At 40.7% G+C, this 13814-nt stretch overlaps 1 protein-coding gene across 1 annotated transcript; it reads left to right on the top strand.

The window, feature by feature from the left end:
* Nucleotides 1–631: 631 nt before the first annotated feature.
* Nucleotides 632–6987, top strand: LOC126998067 (intraflagellar transport protein 22 homolog). The gene is made up of 4 exons (XM_050859447.1): nucleotides 632–983; nucleotides 4182–4354; nucleotides 4601–4797; nucleotides 6391–6987. The coding sequence occupies exons 1-4, from the start codon at nucleotides 942–944 to the stop codon at nucleotides 6528–6530; spliced, it is 552 nt and encodes a 183-aa protein (XP_050715404.1). The 5' UTR covers nucleotides 632–941; the 3' UTR covers nucleotides 6531–6987.
* The last annotated feature ends 6827 nt before the right edge of the window (nucleotides 6988–13814 follow it).

The following is a 13814-nucleotide window of genomic DNA, read 5'->3' as shown; positions in this document are numbered from 1 at the left end:
AGGCGACGCGCTTTCGTAAACATTATCCCCTATTTTCAAGAGTAAAAATAAGTCCTTGAATTCGATTTTCAAAGCGTTTCCATGACTGTTGAAGTTTGTAGAAAAGATATATGAAGAGATACTGATGTTTCATAATAATGAAAACGAAGCATAGGAATATATATATATATATATATATATATATATATATATATATATATATATATATATATATATATATATATATATATATATATATATATATATATATATATATATATATATATATATATATATATATATATATATATATATATATATATATATATATATATATATAAACTACCTACATGCTGTCCAGAAGACCACCTATCAACCCGGACTCTAGATTCTAGGATTAAAGATGAGCTCGGAGGGGGGGGGGGGCAGCATGAGCCAATGCAAAATGGCGCCACTATAAACACTCGCCTGCGCCAGAACGGGCTGGGCCGACCATCAGGCCCCGCCGGGAAGAAGCCTACCGGCGCAATAGGCCGCGACGTAAAATAAAAAATATATATATATATATATATATATATATATATATATATATATATATATATATATATATATATATATGATGTAATGGTTGCAGTCCGTAGTCCCTCCGCTACACATTCCTGCCGCCATTCTGTAAACAAACAGCCGCCTGGTGTCGTGTCCTCCCGGGCCGTGGTGCCGCGCTGGTCCGCTCCTCAAACACTCCAGAAGAAGACGAGAAGGTTGTCAGCGCCTTAATACTCAAGCAGAGTTAATAAGTGGCAGTTATAAGTGCTCAGTGACCACACACTTAACGAGGAAGACTGGTTACCTGGCAGGAGTAGGAACACTGCACCGGGCCGCCGTGTGTTGGGCAGCGGTGCAGGCCGGAGCAGGCCGCCCGCCGAGGAGTCAGGCCCTGCAGGTTGCGCGGCGCCGCGGCCATGCACAACAAGGTCAAGATCCTGGTGGTGGGGCCGCCCGAGGTGAGGCAGCGCGCACTCCTTATTCTTTTGAGCGTTGTGTCGCTTCTTAGGTCCTCCTGGTTCTTCCTCACTCTTCGATACTTCACTCCGCTCTCTTAGTTACTTCACCGTACACATGTGCTTTACCCTGCACTGAGCTCTGTTTTTCTGTACACTTTTCTTCCACTGACTTCACTATTTTTATTTTCTTATCCTTTGCTTTCTTTACTTCAGCTTACTTTGGTTTTTCTTTTTGCATTTACCTCTTCTGGGTAAAACGGACAATTTACGGTTCCACCCAACCAACGATTTTCTCACGTGGTTCATGTTTTTCTGGTGATTGATGTAGTGAATTGCACGATTTTGTACCTCATTTCCGTCGCAAATGTCTACTTTTCGAGTTATGCCTCTTTTCAAGTTATGCCTATCCCCTGCCTTAAATGATCTTGGGGACCTGTGGGAACACAGGGTTTTTGGGTAGGGGAGCATGAAATCGACTAATGTGCATTTCAAATAAGGTCGAGAAATCAGCAGAATCACATTAGAACACCAGTGAAAAGGTCTTGGTCTTGGTCTTGGTTCGGGAGGTAGTTGTCCCTTTCAGATCCAACTACAGCCTTTGTAACGGCTTACTCCCTCAGGGCCAACACCCTGAAAATAGCCTACATTTGTTTTGGCAGCCATTGTAAGGTAAGCAGTGTTGCCAACGAGCCTCTATTGGTGAGCAGTGTTGCCAACGATCCGCTGTGGAAGCGAGCTTAAGAAAGTGAGCAGTGTTGCCAACGATCCGCTACATTTAGCAAAAATACCTGCGGCCATGGGGAGGCGAGCAGCATTGCCATTTCTTTTTTTATAGCAAAGGAAACAGCTCAGAGGCAAAAAAAAGGGTAACAATCATTTAAAAAATACCGCTAATCACTGCTCCTATAAAAAAGATTCAGAAAACTGGCCGGCGGCTGCAATATATATTCTGTCCAGTAAAGGTAAGGGATTATACATCGTTTAAAGGGGGTGGGGTTCCAGGGCCTTGGTTAGGAGGGGGTCGAAGGGGGCGACCTCAGTTAGTTAGGTCATCAAGTTCAGTTGGAATCCGACTGACTCGACTCAACTAACAATTAAATGTATCAACCGACACGACGAATTTGAAATTTGAAGGTTGAAACCGACTCCGTTTTTTTTTTTTTTTTTTTTTTTTTATTATATATATATATATATATATATATATATATATATATATATATATATATATATATATATATATATATATATATATATATAAATATATATATATCTATATATATCCTTAATCCTCCATGATAGAATTAAATATACACATTAGCTCATGCAAACACCATAAAATAAAAAAATACATAAATGCATGCATCTGTTGTACCTGTTGGTGTTGTTGTGGCATGTGTCCTCCCATGTGGTAGGTCCTCCCCTAGGTAAAATACAAAGACAAAAAAAAAAAAAAAAAAAAAAAAAAAATATAAAATATACTGTTTGATTGATATATCCAAACGCATCAATCTCCCAATTTGTTCAATAAGAAATCATGAAGAATCTATCTTTAAAAAAAAAAAAAAAAAAAGGTCGGAGTAGCATATTTTTTTTTTTCCCGATCGGGACTCTTCGCGACTCCGACGACTCGCGACTTGGCCCGACCAATTCCCGACTCGACTCCAACCTCCCACTCAGTAGCCGCCTCCTCCTCTCCTCCTCGACCTCTCCGACTCCCGACCTCCACACCCCTGGTTGGAATAATTTAAATATGCTCCCCCACCCTTGAATTCTCACGGGTCCCCCAAGATCGTTATAATGATAGGGGAAGGGGGTGTCCAGGAGGGGCAAAGCCCCCCTTGGTTAGGAGGGGGGCCGTGTGGGGGCAAAGCCCCCCTCAGATAGCTAGGTCGTCAAGTTCGGTTGGAATAATTTAAATATGCTCCCCCACCAGAACCCCCCGAATTCTCACGGGTCCCCCAAGATCGTTATAATGATGGGGGAGGGGGGGGTCCAGGGTGGGCGGAGCCCCCCTTGGTTAGGAGGGGGGCCGAGGGGGGTGAAGCCCCCCTCAGTTAGCTAGGTCGTAAAGTTCGGTTGGAATAATTTAAATATGCTCCCCCACCAGAACCCCCCGAATTCTCACGGGTCTCCCAAGATCGTTATGTTGGGGGAGGGGGGGTCAAGGGGGGGCCAAGCCCCCCTTGGTCAGGAGGGGGGTCGAGGGGGGCGAAGCCCCTTTCAGTAAAGTTTGGTTCGAATATTTTTATTTATTTATTTAATTTTTTTTTTTTTTTTTACGTTGCGGCCTATTGCGCCGGTAGGCTTCTTTCCAGTGCTGCCTGATGATCGGCCCAAGGCTTCTTCCCAGTGGGGCCTGATGGTTGGCTCAGCCTGTTCTGGCATAGGCGAGTGTTTATAGTGGCGCCATCTTGCATTGGCTCATGCTGCCCTCCCTGAGCTCATCTTTAATCCTAAAATCTAAAGTCCAGGTTGATAGGTGGTCTTTTGGACAGCATGTGGGTAGTTTTAAGCCACTCGGCGACGGCTGAAAAATCCCAGCTTGGTGGCACCGGGCAGGGATTGAACTCACGTCCTCCTGAACGCGCCGCTGTCACTCTGTCGACTCAGCCACCGCCCCCCCACCAGACCCCCCCAAATTCTCACGGGTCCCCCAAGATCGTTATGTGGGGGGAAGGGGGGTCCAGGGGGGGCATAGCCCCCCTAGTTAGGAGGGGGGTCGTTGGGCAAAGCCCCCCTCAGTTAGCTATAGGTCGTAAAGTTTGGTTGGAATAATTTAAATATGCTCCCCCACCAGAACCCCTCGAGTTGACATTGTAAATTCTTGGTGGATCTAAAACTCATTGCTTCTAATCCTGGTGAGTTTTATTTTTCGACAACAATTATTTTTATATACTGTAATTATATACCTATTTATTTATTTATTTATTTTTTTTTATTTTTTTTACAGAGAGATGCAGGTGAGGGTGGGCCGGTGTTTTATTTCTTTTAATAACCAGTAATTGCTTCTGTGCTCTGACTTCCCACATGTAGCTTATGTTGTTAGATTTATGGAATATATGATGTTATTTTTGGGGAGTGGTCACATATGAAGCAGCAGCTCAGTGAATATCAAAATATTTTATCTATATCAAACAGACTGGAAGGTGATAGGTTACTAATTAAGTGTTGATAAGTCACTGCTCCTTCTTTCTTCAGTGCGGCAAGACAACACTGACCAACTTTCTGAGTGAGGCGGGTGAGGTTGGAGGTGGAAGTTACCGTCCCACCAAAGGGTGTCGCATTGTTGAGTTTGAGATCCCCAACTTGAATGTCAACAACATGACCACCAAAGTTGAGGTGGAGCTGTGGGATGTGAGTGGGGACAGAAGGTGGGTGTGATTACATAACAATGGGACTACTTTAGGCTGCTCAGTTCTATTTGTTTTATAGGAGCAGTGCTTAGAAGGATATTTTGTTTTTGCCCTTGAGCTGTTCCCTTTAATGTAATAAAAAAATGTTGGTACTCAAAAATCAGTATGAAAAAAAAAATATATAAGGTTTCCATATGCAGATGAAAAATATATTTATAATTTTCATTGAGTGTTTTGTGATATACTAATTTTTGTCCTTTTCAGATTTGAGAGTTGCTGGCCAACCATCCAGAGGGGTAGCAATGGGGTCGTGTTTGTGTACAATCCCGGGCGAGAGGACCAGGCGCGGATGTTAGACTCCCTGTACAACCAGTTTGCTGCACAGCATGGAGTGAGGGAGGCTCAGTGTGTTGTTTTCTGCCACTACAAGCCAGGGCTTCAGGGCAAAGGAGCAAAGCTTTGTAAGTGTTAGGTTTGCATGGACTGAATGTGTAGCTTCAACAGTTTCCCATCTGCTTGTATGTTTGTCTTTCCACCTGATAGCTACTGTAAATATTCTGCATGTAATGAGTGGCAGTGATAAGAGTCTGTCATTCTTTGCTTTGCTCAGTCCTTTCTTCATAGCCTTCTTATTCCTCTTCTGTGGTTTCTATAATTTAATCTCACAGTTTTCTTATTGTATCCTTGTGTCAGCTTTTGAATAGTGAGAAACATACACTTACCCAAGTATGTACAGCAAACAAATGCAGGTGACCCCCACTTACAAATCGTAATGCAACAAAAGTTGGCTTTGATGAAGATCACATTTTAATATCCATCGCTCTAATCAACTTTTCTCTGTGAGCAAATTTCAACCAAGCATTCTCTCAGCTGATTCCCTCCAACCACCCTCCCTTCCTTTTTTGATGCTTCACTTCTCCCCCTCCTCCCTCCTCCACCGCAGTGCCACTAATGGAGAAAACACACGCCGTTTCCTTCCATCTTACCTTCCTCAACAGCACAGTCTTGTGCTGACACATTTATTTGGCAACAGTTATTTTGTGTGTATGGAACGGTTATTTTGTCATCTTGCCACCTAAGTACAGTGCTACATGCCCCAACAAACAAGTTGCTAAATCTACCAGAAAGAGTCTTATTCTTGAGATGAAGTTAGACATAATGAGGAGGCATGACAATGTTGAGAAGACAAACGACATAGCTCGGTACCATGGCCCGGCCCCACTGATGGTTTCTATAATATTTAAATAGCAAAGACAGTCAAAAAGGCTGAGAAATATACATGGTCTCTACAGGGTGAAACGACCACCTACGCTTATCACCCAGCAAGGGAGGGGAAGAGGGGCCCTGGATTCAAGGCATCTAAGGACAGGTTAATACTGAGGCACAGAGCAGTTCATCACAGGCAATGCATTGTATTGATGGTATTGAGATAGGGCAAAACTCATGAAAGGCATTCAGATAAGCCAGACTTCATTTAATCAGTGTTATAATGGGCTTGCTGGAAGGAAGCATCTGAGTGCATCTTGGGTAGCTTGATGATATAGGTGTCTGACGTGCAGCTTATTTGGATTCACAAAGCTAATAGTAGTAGTGAAAGGAAGGCCTCAAATGGAAAAATGGGTGAAAGAATTGGGCTGGCATCACCAATAAACTTTTTATACATGAATTTAATGTCATACAAATAGCATTTTCATTATTAAAGGTGTTTTCAGGTGCCAATTAGGCATTATTGGCAAGATCCTACTGTAGGGTTATGTAGCAGGGATAAAAGGCCTTCAGAAGCTTTTATTTTAATGTATATATTCCCTGAGCTTGAGCAACAGTCCAGACAGGGCACCTTAATTGTAATATTGCACCACCTCTCACTGTTGCAATGTCATATGTATTAGTACCCATGCACTTTTCACTGTGCTATCAGTAGTAAGCTTGCATTGCCATATAAAAATTGTTTGCTGAAAATAAGAGAATATATATCCTTGTTGATAATGCTCATTCTGACCATACACTAATTCTGCTCACCATGAGCAAGTAACATCCGGATCCTCCATTTTCAGCGAATGCGTTCAGCAAGATTCCAGTGATTGACACTCAGCTGGAGGAGGACAGCGGGAGTGTTCGCAGGGATTTCAATACCTTTGTTGCGTCTGTTTTGAGTCACGTGTCAGCTGCTGCAGAAAATTCTATTTTGATGTGATTCGCTCACCACCTTGCCTCTTATCAGATATATATACTCGTATAATAGAAATTGCTATGTTACATGTAGCAGAACTAATTGCAACATTTTGTTGTTTTTTCTTACTGAAATACACTTTTTAAGGAACAGTTGGGCAGAGAGAGATTGCATAGCATTCTGGAGAAAGTTTTGTCAGTTTTTGAGAGATGGTGTTGACATAAACATTTTGCTTCACATTCAGTGTCAGCAAGTATTGACTAATGCCCCAGCAGATTGTCATTAAAGGCAGGCATTTTGTAGTTGATATTTCACGAGGCATAATAACGTCATATACACTTACCATAATGATAGCAATGCATGACCAAGTGTGAGGACATATTCAAAGTCATAGGTATTTATACACATATGTTTTATTTGAACTCTAGTCATTATAAACTAGGTGCCTGATTAATCCGTCCAAATAAAGTACAGTATATTTGGTGGCCTGATCCTTCTCCTCCCTAACAGTCTTTCTCGCCAAGTAGTTTAGTTCTTAAAGTAAACCAATTGTGGGTAGTGTACTAACAGACTTCATAGCAGGTTAGTACAATGTGGACTTCATTCATGTGTGTGTACTTGACATATTTTAATAGTAATAAGTAATAACAATAGACTATTACAGTTTTCTTAGAGTATTAATAATGATAAACTATCACAATTTTTCTGCTGTAATAGTAATGATAATAGTAGACTAATAATAAACAACACATTTTTGTATTTGCAGTCTTAGTCACTTTGGCAACTCCTTAAAATCAATTGAATTACTTTTTTAAATTCAACAAGTAATTGTTTTATACAACAATGAAGATTTCTTTTCACTGTCTATGTATATCTCCAACGCTTCATCCTCTTACAGGAACTTCCCTCGAGGGCGTGGCCTCAGCAGGTCTCCACTTTTCCCTACTCTGGCGCTCCTCACACATTCCATTCCTGGCCTGCCAGCTCCCTCACTCTCCAAAACACATCGAGTCTGTTGATCCGTTTGACTGGTGGCTCCTGGTGATATTGTGATGAGTATAGTGTGAGTGACTATTGTAGTTTAATGTTATAAAGAAAACTGTTGTCATTTGAATTTTTGTGTGATTAGGCCTAGGAAACTTACATCTAGAATAGATTATCAAGATGTCTTTGGTCCAAGAAACTAATTTTCACAACTGTAATAGAATATATCTTTCAATGGATCTCTCTCTCATTACAGGTCAGTGCTCTTGGCTTCCATTGCATGTTTAAAAATATATCCTGTACTTACTATAGTTGATGTAGTATATGGGTGCACAGATACAGGCTATTGGTTTGTGAAAGTCTAATTATGGCCCCTTAAGAACTTTACATCTTGTATCTGATTTTGTCATGTATTCAAGCAGAAGTAGCGGACAAATTAACTTATTACAGGAAAATTGTATTGCCTTGCCCTTGACTGATCTGTAAAATCAGCATGTAACATGTAATGCTTCATAAAATGTTGAGCTTTGTGCATACATCCACAACAGATAGTGATCTTTGGAGATAGGCCAAAGTGGTTTACAACTGTACAGTTTCATGTGTGGACAAGTCTTAATGCTGTGACCCCTTTTCCAGACTCGTGTATAAAATCAGGATGCTCATCAGGGAGCCTGAACACCTGCAGATGATCAACAGCGGTCCCTGTTGCAGCAACACACTACGTACAGTAACTGGTAGGAAGGTGGGCTGTTGTTGTTTCCATGTTTTATTGAACATTCCTAAGTTAAAGACTTCACTTCATAAAGTCTTGTTTTTCTTATAACTAAATATGCACCTCTGTGGTGATGTGGTTAGCGTGACTAGCTACGAATCCATGGGTCAGGGTTCAAATTTCGGCCCAGGCAGCCGGCATGCAGCTCACCCAGCTGTTCATTCTCCCTTGCAGACTGGTTGATAAATAGGTACCTGGGGAAGGTAAACTGTGGTAACCTGGATGTTACATTGGCCCTGTGTCTCAGGGTAATGGGTTCTTACCTATCACAGGTTCAAAGGGCCGGTGCGATGGAAATGAGCACCGAAGCCACGTACAGCTATAGCGTATGGCCCCAACTTTACCTTAAAATTCACTTGTATATGAGCCCCATTTGTTTCATGGCTTGTTTGAAGAACTGATTAAGAAATTAGTGGGATGATATGGGAATGAAGATAGGCCATGGATAATTTGCACTGATTGTTTGTTCTCTATGTTTATTCCTCTACTCAAATGCTTTGTTCCTGATCATTATTTATTGTCGTGACAAATGATTATTAAATATTGTCTTTGTTTTCTTCATATTCACCTTCAGGCTTATTGACATATCTCTAATTCCTCGATCATTCTCTGTAAGGTTGTTTAGGTTTTCCCTGTCTATCCTGATTCCCATGTTATAAATTGCTAATTTTTCAAATAACTAGCTGTATATAATTTTGGAGATTTAATCATAATTAACCTTTTCTTAATTGGAATTTTCTCACTATTCAGAATCTCTACAGACAGAGGTCCATGGGGTTACATATGGGGAACAAGGTGGACAGGGACTCGGGCCACCCTCACCATTCTACCAGTTTTGAAATAGGTGTTTTTGGGGACTTCGAAACACACAGTACCCAGTGAGGTGCTGAACAGTCCTGCTGGAAAATTATTTACTTACGATGCACCACCTTACTGGGTATTGTGTGTTTGCGATTTCCCAAGCCACACATCTCCAAACTGGTGTAAGGGAAGGGATGGCCAGTTAGTTCCCTGGCCACCTTGTTCCCCAGAAACCACTCCCATGGACCTCTTCCTACGAGATGCACAGTACTGTGTGTCAAAGGTTTGGGATATTGACAACAAGCGGAAGGGAAATAAAAGTCATGTTGGGAGCATATACTTTAGCTGTGCGTGGCAGCGGTGCTCATCTCGGTCCCATTGGGCCTTTGAACATGTGCTGGGAGAGGACCCGTTAACCTGACACAGGGCCAGTGTAACATCCAGATTAGCACAGTTTACTTTCCCCATATACCCATTTATCAACCATTCCAAAAGGAAGGATGAACAGCTGGGCGGGCTGCATGCTGATTGCCCAGGCTGGGATTCGAACCCAGGCCCACAGATTTGTAGTTAGGGGCACTATAAACTACTGCACCATGGAGAAGGAAGGGAAGGACACCTTGTATTGTAAGATTTGTAGTATGGTATTTCAACCTACCATACTAAATAAGATAGCTGTCCTAAGGATATAAAATAATCCTGTTTTATATCTTTTAATTATTCATTAGTTTACATTTTACACATGGAATTTAAAATCCCTAGCCAGGTTCATAAGGACGCTGCTGATCAGCTGTTTGCGGGCTAGGTGCCTGACGCTTCTAACCCAACACACTCATGAAGACGCAGTAAATGTTCGTATTTTCTTACTCAGCTCATTTGTCAAACAAGATTGGTAAATTTTGTTTCCATCATGTATTAAGTAGTGATTGTACAGCTATAACCCTTTTCCAAAATTTGGTAGGGTAAAAAAATAGTGGGTGTCAGAAAACATTAAATGTGTAACCAACTTTTTTGTCCCTTGATATCTGCAGGAAGTTTTTACAAGATTCGTTCATGTATATAAAATCCTCCTAAATACAGTGGTACTCTTAAATTTTGGATAGTGTGATATAAGAGGAGACAAGGAAGGATTTGTAAAAAAATGGTATAAACATTGTTATTTTCTAACTCACTCACCCCTATGACTTTTAAATATAAAGTTATAAGGTGGGTTAGCCAGAAAATAACATTCAATGTTTATATACTTTATCCTTATCTCCTTATATCACACATTCTAAAATCTGAAAGTACCATTGCATTTAAGAGGATTTAATGTATGAGAAGAAATCTGTTAAAAATTTCCTGCAAATGTCAATAGTAAGGAAAAAGTTGTATACACAATGCTATTTTCTGAAATATTCACGGAAATTTTTATACCCTGCCAAGTTTTGAAAATAGTGTTATAGTTGTACAATCATCTCTTAATTCAGGATGTAAATAAAATTTATCCATCTTTTTGTAATAGATGGGCTAAGTTAGGAAATATTAATGTTTTCTGAACCTTTGTGTGTTGGGTTACGTAGACGTCAGACAGCTCAGGGTGCCTGCGAACAACCGATCAGCAGCATCTTACCTGCTCAGCTAGGAGCTAGGGACTTGATTTAGATGAATGGACTATCATTATTACTATTATAGTCAATATTCAGATGGATAGCAGCTTGAGGCAGCTTATCTGAAAACAATAGTTTTCCCCACGCAAGTTCCACTATTCTCTGTCACTCATATTACAAAACGTTTGCTTGGCTTTTTCATTATAGTTGAGGCACTTGAGTCTGAGGTAAGTATTATTTTGCTCAGCTTGCTAATATGATAGCCTACGTATGGTAAATAGCTGTCAGTATTAGTAATATGCAGGCAGCAATGATAACATCAATTATAGTCAATCCTAAACTCCAAATCAATAATGTTGCAGGCAACGGTTTCACTGATGTAAGCTATTAGGTTCCTGATTATAATTATTAAACAGCCCTGACACACACACACACACACACACACACGCACGCACGCACGCATGCACCCACCCACCCACCCACCCACCCACACACACACACACACAATCTTTATTGCACCACAAGAGAATAAAATAGAAGTTCATATGGAAGAGATTATGGTAAACAAAGAAGAGATCCATAAATTACTGGGAGAACTAGAAGAGGGAAAAGCAGTAGGACCGGATGGAGTTTCTGGGTATATTTTAAAAAAATGTAGAGATGAATTAATTGTTCCAATATACAACATCATTAGATGCTCAGTAGCAACAGGTACGGTGCCCAATGAGTGGAGAAGGGCTGAAGTGGTCCCCATATCTAAAAGTGGAAGGAAAGATGAACCTTCAAACTACAGACCCATATCCCTGACAAGTGTTTTGTGCAAAATATGTGAGAAAATAATAAAGAAGCAGTGGACTAAATTTCTAGAAGAGCATAAGTTAATTACCAGCAAACAATATGGATTTCAAAAGGGCCGATCATGTGTTACAAACTTACTCAGTTTTTACTCAAGAGTGACAGACAGAACTCAGGAAAGGGATGGATGGGTTGATTGTATTTATCTAGATTTGAAAAAGGCCTTTGACAAAGTTCCACATACAAGACTATTATGGAAACTGGAAAATAAAGGAGGATTGAAAGGAAATATGAAAAAATGGATGGCAAGCTACCTAATGGGAAGGAGATGAGAACTGTGGTCAAGGACATAAAATCAGAATGGAGAAATGGAGAAAGCGGAGTACCACAGGGTTCAGTATTAGCACCGATAATCTTCCTGGTATATGTAAATGACATGGCTGAAGGAGTTAATAGCTACATAAACCTGTTTGCTGACGACGCTAAATTACAAAAACATATAAGAAACAAAGAAGATTGTGAAATATTGCAAGAAGACCTATACAAAATTTGGAAATGGAGTATGGATTGGGAGATGGAATTTAATGTGACAAAATGTCATGTTATGGAAATGGGTCAAAGTGAAACAAGACCACTCTGGATATACAAAATGGGAAATGGTGAAACATTAAAAAAAGTGCATGAAGAGAGAGACCTGGGAGTAGTGATGAGGGATGATAATCAACCAGAGAGTCATATAAATCGGATCTTTAGAGACACATATAACTTGGTGAGAAATATTGGAGTAGCATTTAGCTACATGGACAAGGACATGATGAGAAGGCTAATCACTACCATGATTAGACCAAAATTAGAATATGCAGAGGTAGTGTGGTCCCCCCATAAGAAGAAGCATATAAAGAAACTAGAAAGAATACAGAGGATGGCATCAAAAATGGTCCCAGAGTTGGAGGGATTAATATACGAGGAAAGATTAAAGGAAATGAACTTAACAACATTGGAACAAAGAAGAGAAAGGGGAGACCTAATCCAAATTTATAAATTATTAAACAAAATAGATGAAGTAGATAATGAAGAACTGCTACTAACAGAAGGAAACATAAGCAGAAATACAAGAGGACACAGTAAAAAATTGAGAAAGGGGAGATGCTTGAGAGACACAAAGAAGTATAGCTTCCATAAAGAAATGTAGAGGTTTGGAACAGTCTGAGCGAGGATATAGTATCAGCGAGGAGTGTGCAAAGCTTTAAAGATAAGTTGGATAAATGCAGACACGGAGACGGGACCACACGAGCATAATGCCCAGGCCCTGTAAAACTACAACTAGGTAAAAAAACACACACACAACACACACACACACACACAACACACACACACACACACACACTCTGAGATGTTTATCCCACATTTTAATCCATGCTAATTTTTTGTGGGCAAACAACTAGTTGCAAGCAATAGAAAAAAAATATGTAGAACATGATGGCACTATCAGGTTTTGGATAAATTGACAAGGGAGGGGGGGATGTAAAAAACACCTTTTTATATCAAGTTGTAGGCACTAGACAATGTGGTTCCATATTAAAGGACACACTGATGCACAAGATGCAGAACCACATTGTCTAACACCTACAACTTTTTTTTTTTTTTTTTTTTTTTTACAGCAAAGGAGACAGCTCAAGGGCACAAAAAAGTAAACATTAATAAAAAAAAAGCCCGCTAATCGCTGCTCCTAAAAAGAATCCAAAGAGGTGGCCGAAAGATAAGTCAGTTTCGGGAGGTGTCCTGATACCCTCCTCTTGAAAGAGTTCAAGTCGTAGGCAGGAGGAAATACAGATGAAGGAAGATTGTTCCAGAGTTTACCAGCGTGAGGGATGAAAGAGTGAAGATGCTGGTTAACTCTTGCATAAGGGGTTTGGACAGTATAGGGATGAGCATGAGTAGAAAGTCGAGTGCAGCGGGGCCGCGGGAGGGGGGGAGGCATGCAGTTAGCAAGTTCAGAAGAGCAGTCAGCGTGGAAATATCGATAGAAGATAGAAAGAGAGGCGGAATTTAAGAGGTAGAAGACTATCAGTATGAGGAGGAGAGCTGATGAGACGAAGAGCCTTTGCCTCCACTCTGTCCAGAAGAGCTGTGTGAGTGGAGCCCCCCCACACATGAGATGCATACTCCATACGAGGGCGGACAAGGCCCCTGTATATGGACAGCAACTGTGCAGGGGAGAAGAACTGGCGGAGACTGATTTAGTAGAGATGAGATATGAAGTTTCCAGTTGAGATTTTGAGTAAAGGATAGACCGAGGATGTTTAGTGTTGAGGAAGGTGATAGCTGGGTGTTGTCAAAGAATAGGAGATAGTTGTTTGGAATATT

Source organism: Eriocheir sinensis, chromosome 13 (genome assembly GCF_024679095.1).
Source record: "Eriocheir sinensis breed Jianghai 21 chromosome 13, ASM2467909v1, whole genome shotgun sequence".
Lineage (NCBI taxonomy): Eukaryota > Metazoa > Arthropoda > Malacostraca > Decapoda > Varunidae > Eriocheir > Eriocheir sinensis.
The sequence above is the reverse complement of the archived record's forward strand: the minus strand, read 5'-3'. Positions and strand labels throughout refer to the sequence as shown.

What these genes read in the sequence shown, in the direction of transcription:
- LOC126998067 (XM_050859447.1), top strand. Translation starts at nt 942, where the DNA reads ATGCACAACAAGGTCAAGATCCTGGTGGTGGGGCCGCCCGAG. An exon ending in TGGTGGTGGGGCCGCCCGAG is followed by an intron (nt 984 to 4,181) that starts GTGAGGCAGCGC and finishes TTCTTTCTTCAG; the next exon opens with TGCGGCAAGACAACACTGAC. An exon ending in GGGCAAAGGAGCAAAGCTTT is followed by an intron (nt 4,798 to 6,390) that starts GTAAGTGTTAGG and finishes CTCCATTTTCAG; the next exon opens with CGAATGCGTTCAGCAAGATT.